At 47.9% G+C, this 21,186-nt stretch overlaps 1 protein-coding gene across 1 annotated transcript in view; it reads right to left on the bottom strand.

The window, feature by feature from the left end:
• LOC138580090 (zinc finger protein 25-like) overlaps positions 1 to 19,999 on the bottom strand; it is a 167,161-nt gene extending 147,162 nt beyond the window's left edge. The window contains exon 1 of the mRNA XM_069650365.1: positions 19,889 to 19,999. Within this exon, the coding sequence (XP_069506466.1) occupies positions 19,889 to 19,924 (36 nt within the window). The 5' untranslated portion in view covers positions 19,925 to 19,999. The remainder of the gene's footprint in view (positions 1 to 19,888) is intronic.
• Between the last annotated feature and the right edge of the window lie 1,187 nt (positions 20,000 to 21,186).

Genomic DNA, 21,186 nt, shown 5'->3' with positions numbered 1-21,186 from the left:
GGTTAAACCCAACGTTACCCCCAAAGGAACAGATGCACCAGAACCCATGCAGATCGGAGGGGTTAACGGACCTTTAACTCAGAAGGAAAGAGAAAAAAGACGGCAATTGCACTTGTGTCTGTACTGTGGAACCTCGGGACATTTTCTACGGGATTGCCCGGTAAAACCACCCAAAAAGGTGGTAGGAGTTGCGGACAAAAGCCATACAGAGTCTGATTCAGGAAACGACCACGCCCGACAAGCATAGAGGTCCGCTTGCTGAGCTTAAAGAAGGACACTCAGACCTTGCATCTAATCATACCAATGGTCCTTATAGATCCAAGGCAGCCATCATGTATGCACGCAGTAAGAGCGTTCATTGATAGTGGGGCCATAGGAAACTACATGGACCACGAACTGGCTTCAAGGATGAACCTATCTCTTTGCAAAAGGACCACTACAGACGTCATCACTACCGTCGATGGAACTGACATTGCCTCTGGGCCAGTAACTCATTCCACTACAGAGATGACACTGTTGGGTCAAGATGGGCATCGAGAAAGTATTTTGTTTGACCTAATCAAGGCTCCGCAATTCCAAATAATTCTGGGAATGCCATGGTTGGAAACACATAATCCTTGTATCGAATGGCGAGAGAAGAGAGTGACCTTCCCAGATTGTACACACACCTGTTATCCGGAAAAAAAACCTTGAACCAAGGCCTGGCCACAGTCACTAATCCAGTCGTGCAGTTACCTCAGGAATATCAAGAATTCCAGGATGTTTTTCAGAAAGAACAGGCAAACATCTTACCACCTCACAGATCTTACGATTGTCAAATCGATCTCTTACCCGGTGCACAACCCCCATGCAGCAGGATCTACGCCCTTACGGAACCCAAAAACCTTCACCTACAGCAATACTTGGACCAATACCTTGCTAATGGCTTCATTCGCCCATCCAAGTCTCCTGCATCTTCAGCTCTATTTTTCGTGCCTAAAAAGGAAGGTGACCTTAGAACGTGTATAGATTACCACGCATTAAACCAAATTACGGTAAAAAACCGATACCCATTGCCTCTGATCCCCGAATTACTGGACCAAGTTAAGGATGCTTGTATCTACACTAAGTTAGATCTCCGAGGGCCATATCATCTGGTACGTGTGAAGAAAGGCGATGACTGGAAGACTGCCTTTCGCACCAAGTGCGGATTATTCGAATATCAGGTGATGCCTTTCGGGTTGTGCAATGCACCTGCAGCCTTCCAGTATTTTATGAACGATGTCTTTCGTGAACTCATTGACGTCTGTGTTGTCGTATACATAGACAATAATCTAGTGTACTCCTCCTCAAAATCAGACCATGTTAAGCACGTTCGTGCAGTCCTTGAGAAATTATGCCAGCACAAGTTATATGCAAAATTGGAAAAATGTGTCTTTCACTCTACAGAAGTCGAATTTCTTGGATTTATCCTGACCCCAAAAGGAGTCCGAATGGACTCTCGGAAGGTGGATGCCATGCTCAAATGGCCATCACCCAGTTCAGTCAAAGGAGTACAAAGCATGCTTGGCTTCGCTAATTTGTACCGAAGATTCATCCCTGAATTCTCACATATTGTACATCCCATCACAGCACTCTTGCAAAAGAACAAGCGCTTCTTGTGGACCGAAGAAGCTGAAAGTAGCCTTCCAAGATCTAAAATTGAAATTCACGTCTGCACCTGTCTTATAAAGCACCCACGTCCCGAGCTTCCATACGTAGTTGAAACGGATGCATCCAGTTTAGCCATGTGAGCTGTCCTGTCTCAGAAGGATCTTGAAACCGGCCGACTCCATCCAGTAGCGTTCTGGTTCAGAAAATTCTCGCCGCCCGAATTAAACTATGCAGTTACTGATAAAGAGTTATTGGCCATCAAATCTAACTTCAAGGCTTGGCGGCATTATCTTCTCGGTGCCAGGCATACCATCACTGTAATCACCGATCACAGGAATTTGCAATATTTGAAGACAGCCAAGGCCCAATCATCACGTCAATTTAGGTGGGCATTATTCTTTGCAGAATTCGATTTCATGATCACTTATCGACCAGGTTGTAAAAATGGCAAGGCAGATGCCTTATCCCGAATAGGAATGGGAGAAGCATGCTCGAACCCAGAACCGGTACCGATAATTTCAGAAGAAAGAATTCTTGGCATAACTACTCTACAGACTCTAGAAGATATTCATCTAAAAATCAAGCAACTTTTCGATCCAGCAGCCCTACAGGACTGGGTAAAGAAAGGCCAAGATTATTCAGTCACCAATGACCTACCTTACTATCAAGGTTGTCTATTCATACCACACAAGGAACTACAAGAATTGGTTATCTCCAATTATCACGATGTGCTGATTGAAGGACATCCAGGAGTCGCAAAAACTGAAGCTAAAATTAAGAGACAATTTTGGTGGCCCCCCCTGGCGAAACGACGTAAAGTCATTTGTGCTATCTTGTGGGATCTGTGCCCAAATCAAAAGCCTGAAGAAAAGACCAGCCGGTCTTTTACAACCTTTGGATATTCCACCTACACCATGGCACACTTTGTCCCTAGACTTCATTACTGATCTGCCTCCATGTAGTGGATTTAACACCATTCTAGTTGTAGTGGATCTTTTTTCCAAGATGGCCCACTTTATTCCTTTGAAGGGATTACCTTCCGCTTCGATTTTGGCCAAGGAATTTCTTGAAAATATTGTTCGACTACATGGATTCCCTTCCGTATTGGTCTCAGACCGAGGTAGTCAATTCATTTCGCAATTTTGGAGGAAATGCTGTCAATTAGCGCAAATCGACGTGAGGTTATCTACCAGTCACCATCCCCAGACCGATGGTCAGACAGAGAGAACCAACCAGACTCTTGAGCAATACCTATGTTGCATGCTACACCAAACCGAAGGCAATTGGAAGGATATTTTGTGGATTACCGAATATGCATACAACAACTCTGTACATTCAGGAACCAGACAAAGGCCCTTTTATACCATATATGGGCATCATCCTCGAACTTCAGAACTCGATTCGCCCCAACACCTAGAAATGCCTGCGGTGAATCATCTGCACTCTACTATTACACAAGCCTTCAAGGAGGCAACAGAACATTTAAGACAAGCAAAAGAAAAATACAAAAAAAAAAAGATTACCAACATAGGAGTGATGCTCCACAATATCAGATTGGGGATCAGGTTTGGCTAGCTACAAAACACATACTCCTAAGAGGAACTCAGACCTTTAATCCTAGATATTTGGGACCTTACACTATTGAGGCCATTATGAACCCGCGGCCGTCAAATTGGAATTACCTTCTAACATGCAAATCCATCCCGTCTTTCACGTTTCACTTCTGAACCAGTTCAACCTGGGACAAGATTAACCAAACCACCTGACCCCACCCTAATAGATGGGGAACCCGAATTTGAAGTTAACAATATCTTGGACTCTAAGATAGTGAACTCAAGACTTTTTTATTTAATTGACTGGAAAGGTTACGGACCACAAGAAAGGTCATGGGAGCCTAGTGACCAGGTTCATGCACCTCGATTGGTGAAAAGATTCCATCGGAACTTCCCACACAAACCAGGGCCAAGAGGAAGAACGACCGGAGGAGGGGCCTTGGGGGGGAGGGGAGTGCCTTCATGATATGCCTACCCCCGGGCATCCGGACCAGAACCATCAGTCCCGGGAGCAGGCATCCAAATGCTTAGAAAAAGCCCAGCAGCCCCGGCTAGGGGCTATCTGGGTACAGTCCTGGCACCGTAGGCACCAGGCTCATAGAAGGGGTCATTCCTGGCACCATAGGCACCAGGCTCATATGCTTACACTTACCTCATGCAGACCATGCTGCTAAGAATCCAAGCCAACATGAAGCATGAAGGGAACTACTTTACTTCAGGGACTATTTTCTTACTCGGGTGTGGTCTTGGGGGAACTTCTTGCCTGGGACTACTTTGAAGGCTATTTAAACCACGCAGAAGAGCAGCAAACGCTTTGCGTTATTCTGCATCCAGCAGCGTAACGCTCACCATGCCTGCAAGTCAGCATCCAGCCTTCTGCCACGCCCGCCTCGAGTCTGGAGCTCCTAGAAAGAAGGAGGAAAGATTAGAATAAGAACATTACTTCTATTTCTCACCTGATTCCGGATCCATCACGCCTTCAAACAAGGAAAGAGACGTTAATTCTATATGCGTCGCATCGCCAGCTGTAGCGCCGCGCTATTCTCACCAGGCTTCGCAGCACCTCCACGATCCGCCGCAGTTTCCATCACATCTTCGCCGAACTCCGGCACCTAAGGGGGACAAAAGAACAGCAAGGTGAGCCGAGAGAATAAACAAAGGCAATCTCTGTTACCACCATAGACTTACCTGATTTTACCGCCGGAGGCATTTTTCATCTCCACTGTCCGGCGCAGTCTCCATCTCATCTTCGCCGAACTCCGGCACCTAAGGGGAACAAAAGAACAGCAACGTGAGCCGAGAGAATAAACAAAGGCAATCTCTGTTACCACCATAGACTTACCTGATTTTACCACCAGAGGCATTATTCATCAAGACGTCATAATTTCTCATGCCGCACCTGTAAAAGGAGGGAAAGCAACAGATTAAACACAGGTATCATTTACCGGACAGTGTTGGGTAATACAGACTCTTACCTGAAGGCTACCAGCTGCCACGAGGCAATCTTCTCTTGGGTCAAGCTGCAAGATAAAAGGAATCGGACAAGAGTGAATATCAGACATTATTGAACTCTTACTAACTATATACTTACGGTTCCTTGCCAGGGACCTCAGAGTCAATATTGGTCTGGAACTCTCCCAACTCCTTCGGACCATTGAAGTAACTGGTTATCTACGCGCCCCTGCATTCCACGCAGGATGTAGAGCTCATCTTTCATAAACATAAGAGACTATGGGCCTCATTACACGGACGGCGGTAAGGGTTAACGGTCACCGTTAATGGTAACGGTGACTGTTAACCCTTACCGCCGTACTACGAGGTCCCTTTGCGGGTTGGGGAATTTAACGCCTGCTTTTTGCAGGCGTTAAAACCCAACCCGCAAAGGAACCTTGGTACTAATTACGGCACCGCAAATTTGCGGTACCGTAATTAGCACCTTCCCGATTCCCATTATGCCCTATGGGGCAAAAATGGGAATGGGGAAGGGCAATGGTAGAAGGGGGAATTACCGCCCCACCAACCTTGGAGTAGGGCGGTAATTCCCCTTTCCACCAAGGCGGTGCCGGTAATTTACCGGCATGGACCAAGGTGCTAATAGCACCTTGGTCCACCGCCTACCGTGTAATGAGGCCCTATGAAAGGAGATATCGGAGGTGATTAGTGGGAAGAACAGTGGGGTGTTATCACTCAAATCCACGGGTGGCTAATTCCCTTTCTCCACTTTCAGGAAAATACTTCTACGGATCAAGCAGATGAAATTAGGCGGGCCAGTACAATCTGTCATCTCTGCACTACGCGTCATGTTGGTGGAGACCGCAGCTGTCCAGTTCCGATCAACGCCCCTGTGGGAGCCAGGTGAGCCTAACATAATGTCTTAGTTTCTCGATTCGAATACAGCTCTTTATAAAAGCTTGCAAACACATTATATATGGAGCGGATATCTGTGAGCACCTTGCCATCAGGGGTTTGTAGCCCTGGTCCGTGGCCTCCATGAGCCTCCACTCTTACGGCCTATCTGCCTCTCTATATGTATGAGCCATTAGCGGCTTATTAATATTCTGTGTCTCACGCTCCTCTAGCTCATGGAATTCGAGGAGCTCTGCTTTGATCTTGCCTAGCAAGGCAGGTTTAGACTTGTTCAGTACATCCTCCCAATTGCACTACTGCTCCCAACGCTGACTACTGCAATATTAGAGTGCCCCAATCCTGACACTAGATCTAGACAAACCTTTCATAAACTACCTAAACTATACTCCACTGTATAGCTTAAACCAGCCAAACCGATAAATCATGCTAAAAATCAACTGCTCACCCACATACATTCTGCTTGCACTTCGGGTAACCTTACTGAGCACTATGCTACCACATGCCTTTTCCACCATGCTAGATGCCACAGATGAGACGCACACTAATGCTGCCACCACTCCAGGCCAAGGAAACTTAGCATCTCCCTCACCATGCCCTCGGTACTACCTCACTATGGTACAATACCTCCTACGAAATGTCTGTCACCCTGGCTGCCACAGCCTACTATACAAAACCACTTTGCTAGGACAGCAGCAAATGATACCCACACGCTCACGCCTATCCAATGGATCCAGCAGTACGCCACGCGGCACACACCCATCCAACCATGTCCTACTATAATCAGGAACCTCAGACTAGGATCTAGATTCAGAAAGGCCCACTTACCCTCATCCATCCGTAGAAAAATGCTCATTCTTAACAACAACACTGTAAAAACGACTCTTCCGTCCTAACCAACGCTTCATTGATACCAATCAGCCTTCACAACATTACCACACCCATCAAGGACGCACTCATTAATGCAAGATCCTTAACAGCACATGTCCTAGACATCGCCGACCTCATTATCACAAATGAGCTTGATTTCTTAGCCATAAACGAGACGCGGCTGCAGGACCGGTACTATCACTAGCCATCCCAGATAACTACACTATCATTAGACTAGATAGAGAATCCTATAGAGGCGGTGGAGTTGCCTTTATATCCAAAACCCAACTTGGCGTAAGAGCTCTACCTATTCTTCCATTTCCCTCAGGTGAACTCCTATCCATTAAGCGTCAACTTCCAGCAACACAAACAGCAGAAAACCACCTTCTATACAGACCCCTAGGCCCAATATCCACCTAGGAGGAAGATATTGCTCAACTCCTTTCTGACAATTGCAAACCAGGGTCCCAAATCATATTGCTTGGTGACTTTAATGTAGGCCTCCAAGACATAACTGCCGACAATGCCACAGCCCTAACCAACACAATTACAGAACTAGGCTTCACACATCGCATTACTAAGCCCACACACAACAAAGGGAGAATTCTTGATTGGATTGCAGACCTCAATCGCGACATCAACATCCTCTCCAATGCACCCTGTGCTTGGTCGGACCACCACATCATCTCATACACCCTTCAGAACTGCAATCGTCCTAACTTGTGCAATGCCCTGGCTCTGCCAACTCTGACTAGACACAGCCGGAATATCACTGTAGAGAAATTACTGCCCCTATTCCAACCTATCCTCAACCACACCACTAGTAGCACAGACCCTTCACCACTAGTGGAATTATGCAACCAAACGCTACGCACATCCACACTATAGCACCACTGAAAATGCACAAGTCCAAGCCACACACCCACCTAAACCCGTGGTTCACCCCAACCTCAAATCCTTAAGCAACAACAAAACAAGCCGTGAAACGTCATTGAAAAACCACCCCTCAGCCTCAAACAAAGAATTATTGCTAAACGCCTTTAGCTACTACAAATCTGCCATTCACCAAACCAAAAGTGACGCCTATAACAGAATCAACAATGCCAAAGAGGGCACCAAAGAACTCTTCACCATCCTCAAAGAGTTCAGAGTCCCCCATACCACCACCTGAAACATGTACCAAAGATATGACCTAGTGCATCAAAATTCAAAAAGCTCTACTTGATAAAATCACGCTTTTATAAGCAAAAATAGAAAGTAAAAAACTCAGTATTACCCTCGACTCACATCCACCTGAGACGCAGCCTTCCTCCGCAAAACCTCACTCCATCAATGAAGTAGAAAGCTTAATAACCAGACTCAAACCAACCAGATGCCAAGGGGACATCTTCCCTGCATCTATTATTAAAGAAGCAGCTAAAGACCTTGCACCTTTCATCATCACACTTATAAACTCTTCTTTTGAAACTAACACTGTCCTGACTAACCTGAAAGATGCCTGGGACCTCCCGCTATCAGAAAAACGTAGTCTTGATCCAGACATTACCACGAATGGTGCCAAGACCGTTGGTGCGAAGACCAATTACCACAGTTCCATTCCTGCTGAAAATCATAGGCAGAGCATCCTACTTACAGATACAGCACTATCTTCTCGGCATACGTTAATCAGGTTTTAGACCTAGACATGGCACCGAAACTGCCCTATTAGACTTGGAAACGCAGATGGATGACCAAAAAGACAACAGAAATATAGCCCTCTTTCTTTTATGAGACTTATCGGACGCATTTGATTTAGTCAATCACTCAGTTCTTTGCAAACACCTATTTTCAGCTGCTAATTTCTCAGCTGAAGCTACGGCCTGAATACAAACCTTCCTTGACAACAGAACGATGAGAGTCTTCGCACCAACAGCATCGACTGATCCAGCACCAGTCACCTGTGCAGTACCTCAGAGGTCTTGCGTCTCACTGACGCTGTATAATATTTTTACCAAGCGCCTTTTCGATGACCTTGACCATATGGGTGTCGCCTACACTAACTATGCAGATGACACGCAAATTCTCATCCCCATCTGTGGGAACTATGACTCTGACACTAAATTATTGAATAAAATGTACCTAATCATCCAGACTTGCATGGCCACACACGACCTTTACCTCAATGATCATAAGAATGAATTACTACTCATTGGTTCCCAATCCAAAATAAATAAATTAGACAATCATTTTAAATCTTTTATCATTGATGGCATCAACATAACCGTATCCAAGGAAGTCAAAACAACTCATCCTTGACTCTGACCAGAGAAGTCAATGCAACAGCCTCTGCCACAGCTTATACCTGCAAATTAATAAACACCTGCAGACCATTATTGTCCACAGCAAGCTGCATCACCCTAGCCAGAGCGCTTATTTTACCTAAACTCAATTATTGAAATGCTCTATACCTACGAACTAATAAGTGAAACTTCTACAAACACTGCAAAATAATGCATTCAGAACTGCCCTAAACATACCTAGAAATCATCATATTTCATTGGTAAGATGCAATGCCCAATGGTTGTCTATTAAAGACAGAATAGCATTCAAAACCCTAGCACTCACCCATAAATGCCTCTCTAACTCCGCCCCTTTATATCTGACTGGAAAATGCACTGGAAACCAATCAGACCGACCCACTAGGTCTGCACAACAACACAGCCTCAGGGTTCCGAGATTCAAGCTACAGAAGTCAGGGGGCAGCAGCTTCCCCGTTTTAGCAACAAAACTATGGAACTCCCTGCCAATAGACTTAAGAGCAGAACCCTCTTTCCCATGCTTCAAGACAAATGTTAAAAAACGGGCTCTTTGCCCAGGAGGCTGCATAAATGTATGCTTCACAGTGCTTCTCCGTTGTTATTTCTGTTCGATTACTGTATGACTTCACTGCTATACCTCCTCCATGCAACGTACTGTATCTCTGCCGGTTATATACTGTATCCCTTCTTGTTATGTAACTCATTGTGTAACCCCACGAAAAGCATCCAGATACCTGAGTGTTAGGTGCGCTATATAAATAGATAAATATCCATACTGAATCTTGAGAGTGCATAGCCTGGCTTCCACTAAGCGCAGTTCATTCCTAATAGTTTTGAGTATCCTCTAGACGCAGATGCCACCCCCCCTTACAAAGACGTTGAATGCCTCCCACATACTGAAATGAGAAGGCACAGATCCAACGTTATTCACCAGAAAGATATCTATACTGATGGACAATGCAGTAGTGAACACTGCTACCCGCATACCCAGTGGGTTCAGCCTCCACAACGGCCGGATTCCGAATGTCTCATCTATCCTGAGAGTCAATTTAATTGGTGAATGGTCAGAGTATGTGCGTGGCAACATTCCGTCACAAGATTCAGTAGTAGAAGACAAACCAACAAGTAGTCAATGAGGGACATCATGTCATGCGCAAGGAATAGTAGGAGTATGTCACGACTGTGCCACTGGCGCACCAATTGACACCCATCGTGGACAATTGTGTGACTCATTCGTCTCCATAATACTCCCTGGACAATACATTTGTATTTTTGTCTTTACTTTCCGTTTGCAAGACTTTGGAATATTCTTATTAAATTTCACAAACCGCATGTCCCATAATACACCTTGTGGCAGTTCCCATTCCCTGGCTATTCCTATGCAGCAGTCTTAGAACTACAATCACCAGAAGCCTTAGAGATCAGTGCAGCTTTCACTTTCCCAGGACCAGAGAGGGAGGAGGCCAATTACCTTCAGGTGTGCTGCTCCAGATGCTGCTAATTAGCCTGCTTCAGCACAGGGCAGGTCAGTATTTAAGCAGCTGCCTGCAGGAGCACAGGTCTCTTGCATGGAGCTCGCTTCCAGCCCTTTGTTCCTCGGATTTCTGCTGTGGCCTGTTGTTTCCGGAACCTCCTCCTGTTCCAGAGCCCTGTGCTCCTTCCCTTGCAGCCCTGCTACTCTGCTTTCACACCCCTGCACCTCTGTGTTTCCTATATTGCAGCTCTGCTCCCCAGCTTGCAGTCCTATTTTCCCTGTCTACAGCCCCTTGCTCTCCAACGCTAATTATCTTGTTCCCTACCTGCAGTTACTTGTTCTGTGCCCATTGCCCACGCTTCAGTCCTGCCCTTGTTATCCCACTTCAGAGCTACAGTGTCCTTGTTATCTGTCTTCAGTTCTGCCCTTGTTATCCCACTTCAGAGCTACAGTTTCTTTATCCATCTTTAGTTCTGCCCTTGTTATCCCACTTCAGAGCTACAGTTTCTTTATCCGTCTTCAGTTCTGCCCTTGTTATCCTACTTCAGAGCTACAGTTTCATTATCCGTCTTCAGTTCTGCCCTCGTTATCCCACTTCAGAGCTAGTTTCCTTGTCTTCAGTCCTGCCCTTGTTATCCCACTTCAGACATACTGTTTCCTTGTTTTCCTTCTGCAGTCCAACTCTTTGTTATTCCAGTCCAGAGTTGTTGTTCCCTGTTTCCATTATCCTTACCCCTGCACTTAGATTCTACTTTTTTTCTTTCTTACGGTTCTCGGTCCTGAACCTTGCTCACGTTGACTTCCTTTTTCCCCCTGGATATTTCTGTTCTAGTTCTGGTCTTCACTCGTGCCTTGTGTAATTCCTTTGTACAGAGTTTGGCTGCTGGGTTTCCAGCAGGCAATCTCTGCCCCTTTCCTTCCTCGCGTTTCAGTATTGTACCTTGTGTCATTGTTAATGGTGTGCTGGTTCTTGTTTCAGGAGGCAGTCATTGTTCAGTTCCTGCTGGACCCGTACAGGATTCAGTCTTGTGAGTTTGTGCCTTAAGGTCCAGACACAGACAACCACTGCTGCTGCTCCTTTCCAAGAGCATACAGAGTGGGACCCTGTAATAGTAACCAGCTCCGAAGGCGCGAGTTTCCCTGGTTCTTTGGGAAACTCTTCCCCCATTCTGCGTACACCCCTAGAGGGAACCTAACATGTTTGTTTTACTTGTACTCCCTGCCCCTTTCTGTTCACCACCTTTGTTGCCTATCCTTTCTTGTTTGCAGGACTCCTTGTACTCCCGATTCTTGTGTATTTTTGCTCCCTTCTGCTTTGTGGGCACGTCTCTACCCGCAAGCCCCTCTGACAGAGGGGGATGCAGTTTCCTCCAAACATATATTAATTGAAATGTTAGGGAATTCTAAGGATTGCTTTTGTTGTGGCTGAGAGAGGCCTAGCAGTGCCTTCCTGTGCGTTGTAGCTCTTAACTCAATATTGTATAGAAATTGCCTCCTCATATCATAGGGAGCCCCTACCATGCATCCATAAGCGAGGCCAGGTGTGCATAGAATGTCGGATTATCGATGTTTGGCCCATAGGTGTCACCAGTAACACCTCAGAGCCCGAGCCATTGTGTACCTACCCAATGGGTCCGAAGTGGATGAATGCAGCCTAAACTGTACGGTCCAGTGGATCAAGGCGAGTACCCCACGTGCCTTGTGATAAATAGGATGTATAAAACAGATTATAGCCCAACTTGGGGTGAAGGCCTTTTTGTCCCCTGACATAACGTGCGTCTCTTGCAGCATGACTATGAGAGGGAAGTCGGTCAATGTGGGATCTCAATTTCCTAGCTTGTACAGGGTTGTTTATCCCCCTCACATTCCAGCTAATTAGCTTCAACGGCGCAGCCACTGAGAGGAGAAACTATAATGATATGTAGCAGTAAATCCCATCATATACCCGGCCCCACAGAAATGCACAATCGCCCATTTAGCATAATACCACAACATTGTGTCCAACCCCTGCCGCATGTATACTCCCATCTCCCCTCCCGGACCATCCACCGGAACTGGACCGCGGCTCCCATTCAACCGAAGCAGCGATTCCCCGTGGACACTAGCGTACAACCCAACATGACTAAAAATGTCTTGCACAATGCTCAACATATACGGAATCAAAGGCCCATGGCGGTTTCCGTAAAGTAATACCCTGCTGGGCCAACCCTCGGGCCAACCCTCAGACCAAGTGTCTTCACCATGCTTCACAACTCTGCCTGGCAATTCTATGTCCCTTTGCCGACAGTTTTCTTTCGAAGTAATTCAGGCAGGCAACTCCTCACAGACCTCCCCCTATAGGCAACAGTGTGTGACTCTTGTTTTTTCAAGAGTGGACTGTAATTGAAGGGCTGCACCAGTTCCACAGTAGAACTACTGCCATTATTGATGAAGACCTGTTTGACACTAGTTCTCGAAGCCGACGAGAGAAGGCCAGGAGAAAAGGCCTCCTGTGCTCTTTGCAGCTCCGCTGCGAGCACTTCTCCGCCCCCACCAGCTGGAATCCAGATCAGCTGTTTACTTTTCTTTCGGAGCAGGCTGCTGCTCCAGCCCGCCCACGGCCGCGTGTTCAGCCGACTCAGTTCCATCTAAGATGGATGCCTGCATCTCCATGACTCCAGCTACAACAATAGGATCAACTGGAGCCCAAGGTCCTGATTTGCTACGTCGGCCCGCTCGCCCCTCCCCTCCTGCTTTAAATGGAGGGGGAGTGGGCCGAGAGGCGAAGCCGACGAGAGAAGGCCAGGAGAAAAGGCCTCCTGTGCTCTTTGCAGCTCCGCTGCAAGCACTTCTCCGCCCCCACCAGCTGGAATCCAGATCAGCTGTTTACTTTTCTTTCGGAGTAGGCTGCTGCTCCAGCCCGCCCACGGCCGCGTGTTCAGCCAACTCAGTTCCATCTAAGATGGATGCCTGCATCTCCATGACTCCAGCTACAACAATAGGATCAGCTGGCGCCACGAAGTTCACCGCCGCAGCCCAAGGTCCTGATTTGCTACGTCGGCCCGCTCGCCCCTCCCCTCCTGCTTTAAATGGAGGGGGAGTGGGCCGAGAGGCAAAGCCGACGAGAGAAGGCCAGGAGAAAAGGCCTCCTGTGCTCTTTGCAGCTCTTCGCTGCTCGTCTGCCGTGTGTCCAATTCCGATGCTGTGCCTAGAAGGTAAGAAGCACCACCTGCAAGCTTCTCCCTATCCAATGCTGTACCTCAAGGCGCATCAGGTTGCGCGCACGTACATTGCAAACCGACATCAACTCACAGCCCATCCCCACAAGCACCCGTAATACACGGCTATGCTCACGCACTGTACAACCCTCTATACTCGCTGATAAGGCCAGGTTCCCCCGCAAAACCTCAAAGCCTGCATCCACTACATGTACTACCATCACAGCAACCAACAAAGTACTTAACTCTTCGTATTACTGTACTGCCCCCATAACGAATGTGACTACAAATGTGTCCACCATCTCTGAAAATGAGCCCCCCAGTGTAAAACCTGCGGTATGCAATTCTTCTACCACCATTTTGAATGCTATTGTGCCAAATGCTATGCCACTTGTGTCCACTACCTCTGAAAATGAGCCCCCCAGTGTAAAACCTGTGGTATGCAATTCTTCTACCACCATTTTGAATGCTATTGTGCCAAATGCTATGCCACATGTATCCACTACCTCTGAAAATGAGCCCCCCAGTGTAAAACCTGCGGTATGCAATTCTTCTACCACCATTTTGAATGCTATTGTGCCAAATGCTATGCCACGTGTCCACTACCTCTGAAAATGAACCCCCCAGTGTCAAATCTGTGTTGTGTATCTCCCCTAACACCCAGAGCGCAGCCCCCCCTCCACCTCACCCTCTTTCATCATGAAACCACCCCCCAGCCACTACTGAACCCCACCTGAAATGCACCATGATTAACGCTGGGTCCATCAATGCCCACGCTCTAGACATCCACGACCTCCTAACCTCCCAGGACTTGGATCTACTCATGATCTCAGAAACATGGCTACATGAGGCCTCCGGCCCCGCGCTCTCCCTCGCCCTACCCCCTGGCTACTCCATTACTAGACAAGATCGCCTCTCCAAAGGTGGAGGTGTAGCAATTATTGCCAAAGACTGCCTCTCTATCAGAAAGGTAGAGAAATCCCTGACCAACAACAACAGCGACTACCTCCAAGTCAAAATAACCCTCTCTCCCCACTGCACCATTACTGTACACACTGTCTACCGCCCTCCAGGCCCAACAGGAGACTTTCAAGCCTCTCTCATCCACCTCCTCTCTGACAACCTCAAAAAACTGTCTAAAGCCATTCTCCTTGGGGATGTCAACCTAGGGCTCCGGGATGGCAAGGACGTAGCAGCCAAATCCCTTGACTCTGCCCTCAATGCTCTAGGCTACAAGAACACCATCCTGAGCCCAACTCACACCCAGCGCAGAACACTCGACTGGATAGCACAGCACAACTGCCCACTCATCATCACAGGAAACAATCCCACCCCATGGTCTGACCACCACATCATCACCTTTAGCATCCTCACCACTAGCTCCCCTGCTGCCCCCTCACCTCAACCGCTCCCACCCTGCCTCGCCAGAAGCTCCCGCCAGCTCACGAAGGAAAGGCTACTGCCCTTCCTCCAAGGCCCAGCCTTCAGGCCACCTTTTTCATCAGACCCAGAAACACTCGCAACAACCTATGATGTTGCCATTAAAGCAGCTATCAACTCCATTGCCCCTCTCAAATCTCGCAAATCCAAACCCACTACCCACTCCAACTCTTGGTTCACCCCTGACCTCCTCACACTCCGAAATGAGAAAAAAGCCGCACTCACACAGTGGCAAACGTCCCACACTGAAAAAGACAAGATGATCTTTAAAGCCCTATCCACCAAATACAAAAAGGCAATCACCCAAGCAAAGGCCAAATCCTTTGAATACAGAATCTCGGAAGCCCAATCTAGCACAAAAGAAATCTTCGCCATTTTCAGGGAGCTCGAGACACCCACTCCCGCCCCCCAGAATTTCATCAAAGACAAAGACTGGTGTGATGAAATACAAACGGCCATGCTAACCAAATTAAGCCTCCTCAAAAACAAAATACTAGCCACTAAACAAGCCTTACCCAATAAGCATATCCCCTTCCCACCACCTGCCCCGGATCCCCCCCTACCCTTCTCCTTCAAACCCATTCAGGAAAAAGACGTCATCAACATAATGAGGAACATCAAACCCTCTAACTGCAAAGGCGATGCATGCCCAGCCTCCATTATCAAAGACTGCACGGAAGCGCTAGCTCCCTTCCTAACAGCCTTTGTGAATGCCTCCTTGACCACAGGGAAAGTCCCCGCCTCCCTCAAGGAAGCTTGGGTACGCCCTCATTTGAAAAAGCCAACTCTCGATCCCACCTCACCCAACAATTACAGACCCATCGCCACTGTCCCATTCCTCCTCAAAATATTGGACAAAGCAGCCTACCTGCAGGTCCAGCACTTCATTGAAGAGAACAAACTCCTTGGACTCCGCCAATCTGGCTTCCGCCCTAGACACGGGACCGAAACCGCCCTACTTGACCTGAAAAACCAGATGGACGATGCTAGAGACTTGGGTAAACCAGCACTTCTCCTACTCCTTGACCTATCCGCGGCCTTCGACCTCGTGGATCATAGTGTCTTATGCCACCACCTTTCCTCCACTGCCAAATTCTCCCCAGAGGCCACAGCCTGGATCACCTATTTCTTAAAAGACAGAACCATGCAAGTATTCTCTGACCTAGCCGCCGCATCACCAACCATTATACTTTTTGGTGTACCCCAAGGCTCCTGTCTCTCCCCCACCCTATACAACATCTTCACACGACCCCTCTTCCTCATCCTCGACGCTATGGGCATATCCTACACCAACTACGCCGACGACACGCAGATCCTCCTCACTCTCACAGGGAACTATGACACTGACTCCCTGACCCTCAACAACCTCTACAACACCATCCAAGCCTGGATGGCAGACAACGGTCTATGCCTCAACTCTGACAAGACAGAACTCCTCCTGGTAGGTTCCCCCGACACACTAAAAAATCTAGATGCCCAATTCAGCCACTTCACCATTGACTCCATTAAAATTCCGGTCTCCGACTCTGTCAAAACTCTGGGAGTCTACCTGGACTCCAGCCTATCCATGGATAGACAAGTCAGCGCAATAGCCTCAGCAGCTGCATATCATGCCAAACTTATCAACGCAGTCAGACCCTTTCTCTCCAAAGAGAACTGCACCAACATAGCCAGAGCCATCACCGGCTCTAGGCTAGACTACTGCAACGTACTCTTTCTAGGAACCTCCAACAAAAACTTAGAGAGACTACAAGTAATACTACAAGCAATGCTCTCCGGGCAGCCCAAGCCATTGCTAAAAGAGAACACATCTCTGAAGCCAGAAAACTAGCCCACTGGCTCCCAATAAAGGAAAGGATCGTATTCAAAGCCCTGACACTGACCCACAACGATTCTGGATTCAGCATGGGTTATAAAACCACTCTCCTTCTCCAGCTGGGCTGATATTGGCTGACAGATCACCCAGTTTGGAATTCACTGACGCAAATCTAGCTTGCATCGCCTCCACTATAGGGTCTGTGAGCCTCTGATCAGGCACATCACTCACCACCCCAGTCCACAGGGAGGATATCTGCAGCGGTTCCTTAGCTGGAGTGCTCGTAAAGTACTCCATTAGCCCATGTTTTTGTCAGCTCCTGTGCTCATCTCATTGTGGATGTTAAACCGACAACACCTCTCTGCACCTGTCAATTCTTGGTAGTGCAGGCAGCCCAGGAGGCCACAGTAGCCGCACATGTGCTGTAGACAATCCACAGGTGTTGTATCCGGCTTCCGAAGGGTCTTTCATGGCGTTGCCTGCATCTTTGCACCCCTATATCTGTTTGCCGCCCTCCCGAACAGGCCAAGGGTGCGCTCCACTGGGGATGAGGCGCTGCAGAGTCAATGGACAACGTCCACTGCCACGCTGCCCAGTGTACTGCCTTCAGCATTCCCAGGCTCCGCCGGCACCAGTACTGTGACCCTCACCAAACTCATGTCATGCAAGGATTACGCCTGTACGACCCAGATGTACAAAACAATTGGCCTCACTTATCTTCTCTGGCTGCTCCAACCCTGCCAGGGATGCACCACTGCCACCACTTTAACACCAGCTGCAAGTGAAGGATTCCGTCTTGCTGCAATTGGCACTCACAGCCGCGGTATGCGTTTAGGCCGCAGGAAGGCCCTGTGTCTTCCAATTTTTAGTGCCAGTGCCACGAGTATCCAGAGGATTATCGAACCACTTAAGCCTGGACTGAGGCCCACATTCAACCAGGAGAGCCGTTCAGGTTGGCCCGCTCCCTCAGGGGTGGTTACCGCCAACAGGTGGCCTTCGGTTATAGGCAGTGGGCAGGGGCACAGGCAAGAAACTCCTCCAGCAGAGGCCCAGCAGGAGAATCCGCCAGCAGGGCAGTCACAGCAGCTCAGCGGTGTCCCGCAGGGGTCTGGCTGTTAATCTTCCAACGACTGCCTCTTCCGAGGCCGTCTCCTTTGTTTGTGTGCTGTTTGTCGCAGCGGTGCAACAGCCTCCACTTCTTCAGCCCCCTGATCTCAGATCTCCCACAAGGGCGGCAGCGTCCTGGCTCTCCAACTCCAGGCCTCTGGCATCACAGGTTAAGATTAATTCTAAACCTTCCAACCATCAACTCTTTTGTTTTGCTTAGTCGCTCAGATGTGGGTACCAATGCGTGCAGAGCTACTCCTCACTGATGATGCCTGAATATGTCTGGGGATGCTTGTGTTCTCCAGCAGAAAGGGTGTGGCCAAGCAGTTTGTGCTGGAATGCCCCTTTTGGGGTGGCACCCAGCCTGATTTGCATAAGGTATTTCCCCATTTGTAATGGCGTGGCAGGCAAATAACGATTGTCTGGAGGGTTGCCCAGAGATTAATTTGAAACCTTCCAGCCATCACCTCTTTTGTTTTGCTCTGGCACCTTAAGAGCAGGGGAACCTTCGCTGTCAGTCAATTCTGTGCTCCTCCGTGTGCAGGATGTCTAAAGAATGTATGCTGGTTTACAGAGCTCCGCCATTAGGGCAGCCATCTCTCTCTCGCTCCTCAACAGCACCCCCCTACCTTATCCAGTCTGTTGCATCTTCTCTGTTCTTACTTTGGAGTGTTTTTGTTGTACAGTATCTATTCCTTCTACCTGCAGATGGTATTTTGAATTACAGTGTTTATATTTTTTAGACCAACAATTGGCCATTCCCTTTATTTTGGACTGTGATATTGTGTTGTTTGGGTCACTACTGGTTCACCTTCACACCCCTTTTAAGATCATAGCCTTCCCTCGCCTCAGTTACCACAAAACGGAAAGGAGGTATCTCTTAACTGTCCCTGTTTTACCTTGAGGCCTGTGTTGTGTAGAAGTGTGAGGGCTGAGTGGGTCTGACTCATCCTTGTACTCCTGCGAGGAACAATCGAGTTTGTCACACCCTTATTTGCTACTTTCAAAACCCAAATTCGTAAACAGTACTTACGTTTTCAAAGTCGTACATGGAAAGGTCATGCATGCCTGATTTTACTCTTTGCATTCTGGGACTTTTAGTTTTGCCCCCACCTCATCCCATTTTAAATTCCGAACTTCAAGTTTGAAAATACACAGCAAGCTCAAGAACTAGATGATCTACTCAAATGACATTTGATTTTGCATCAACAATATTGTTTTTTTGTGATTCCTGTAGTGCATTTTCCAATGGCACTCACAGGACTCAGCTATAACTATGTCAGACGGGTCGAGCTCATCTGCAGCTATTTCTTTTCTTGTGCTTTCTGGGCATTGTACTACTTCGTGTATAACAAAATGCAGCAGTGCAAGTCCCACAAAGCACATAAAGCCTGCACAGGCTTGGCATGTGTCTACTTCAGAGCTCTGGGCATTGGATGCTAACAGTCCGACCGAAACATACCCTATGTCTAAACCAATGTTAACAAGCTTGTACACTAATACTTTAATAATTATTTTTGGCAGCTTAATAATAACAAAGCAGATGTTTCACTATAACAAACCAAACAGGCCAGACATGTCACTGCCTGGGGTGAAAGGATGGGGCCATTTAATTTGTAGCTTGGGCTTCCAGTGCAGGGGCTATAGCAAGTGAAACTGGTAACCATAGTCCCCAAACTTTCCAATTGGTGGGGTGGGTGGGGGGGTTGCGGCGGGGGGGGCTCCCCATACTTCCTCTCTTCCAATTTTCAGCCAGATATATCAAACAAGTCCCACATGATAAAGAATACACAATCCCCCATAGGTTGCATGCATGTGCAGGAAGAGTGGTTGCATGCATGTGCAGGAAGTGGGGTTGCATGCATGTGCAGGAAGAGTGGTTGCATGCATGTGCAGGAAGTGTGGTTGCATGCATGCAAGTGCAGGAAGTGTGATTTCATGATTGTGCAGGAAGTGTGGTTGCATGCATGCAAGTGCAGGAGGTGTGGTTGCATGATTGCGCAGGAAATGTGGGTGCAGGAAGTGTGGTTGCATGCAAGTGCAGGAAGTGTCTGATAGGACCTGCTGGTGACGTGTAATGTTTACAAGCTCTCCTGGTGCAAGTGGGCACATCCCTGGCAGTGGCGCCACCCACTCACCTGAGCCGGCGCACTCCGGGCACCCTTGCTTTTCATTGTACTTCCTGGCTGAGCTCGAACCCCCACGGGTGCAGGGACACCCCTGCCGAAGCCTGTAAATGATCTTCCAAGCGCATGCGCTGAAGGGAGACGCTCCCGGCAAGAGGCAGCGCCCATGGCGCCTGCGCAGGAGGCAGACACGCCGAGCGCAGGCATGCGCAGTGGCGCGTACCCCGCACCCATGGACATAAAAAGAGTCCAGGCGGAGGAGGGGAAACCAAAGAAGGACTACATGTCACTGATGACCTATTCTATGGATCAATCAATACACCCAGGAATAATAATATGATTGGTGTCTCTGTCATTATTCAGGTTTTCACCGTGCTCAAATATTTAAGCAGAGTTTATAAATGGTAGTTGCACTCTGTTGTGGCTTAAAGCGTCTCCTAGGACTTGTACACTGTCACAGGCTCAGACATGTCAACATTGTGGAGCCCCTGAGAGGAAATTTTCACAACAGAAATCGGGAGAATGCAATTTTCCCATAAGACTTTTAAAAAAAATGTATTTATTTGCCTCACACAGCCTGGGGGCATCGAGGCACTGTTACAGGAATATATCTTAGTTGCGTATTTATAACGTGCGTAATACCCAGAGGTTTCTAGGCGCGGACCTGGGGATCGATCCTGTGTCGCTTCGTGTCATCTAGTTTCCAAGGGGAGCACGTTGCCGCTCAGCTATCCTCCTGGGACACTGCTTTGGGGTTATAATGATTTTAGGCAGGAGACAGCTGGAAATAGCATTATTTTTAATTGAAAAATCGGGTGCCTCCCGCCTAAATCGGGAGGCTTGGCATGTATGCATGCTGGTGGTACACCATGTTACAGTCCTAATAAAAGGGGGGCACGGCTTCCTGTCATACCTGCCGACATTTGAAAATCAAAAACCATGAGATTTATGCACCACCCATAGTCACACAAGACTCGGCCCAATTGCACAAGCCTCCGCCCGCATGTCTAACAGGTAAACTCCAGTGGGAATGCTGTGAAGGGATGCAACATTGATGACACAAAGTATCATGTTTAGGGCTGGGGAGAGTGATGAGAGGGAGGCAGTCCAAGTCTGTGTTTGCAGACATAGGAGAAGTAGGGGATCCTAAAGTATAATGCTGCAAAGAAAGCTGAGCAGTTTAGAGGACTGTTGCTGAGATGTAATATGTTTGACCTGCCTGTAAATCCTATATTTTCTTTACAATTCCTGCTACTAAATGTGCTGTAAAATGTTTTAGTTCGACATGGGTATTAGTTCTGTTGGGGGTG

The sequence above is a fragment of the Ambystoma mexicanum genome, chromosome 3p, assembly GCF_040938575.1.
Source record: "Ambystoma mexicanum isolate Mex_15411 chromosome 3p, UKY_AmexF1_1, whole genome shotgun sequence".
NCBI lineage: Eukaryota > Metazoa > Chordata > Amphibia > Caudata > Ambystomatidae > Ambystoma > Ambystoma mexicanum.
This window is presented reverse-complemented; position numbering and strand designations above follow the sequence as displayed.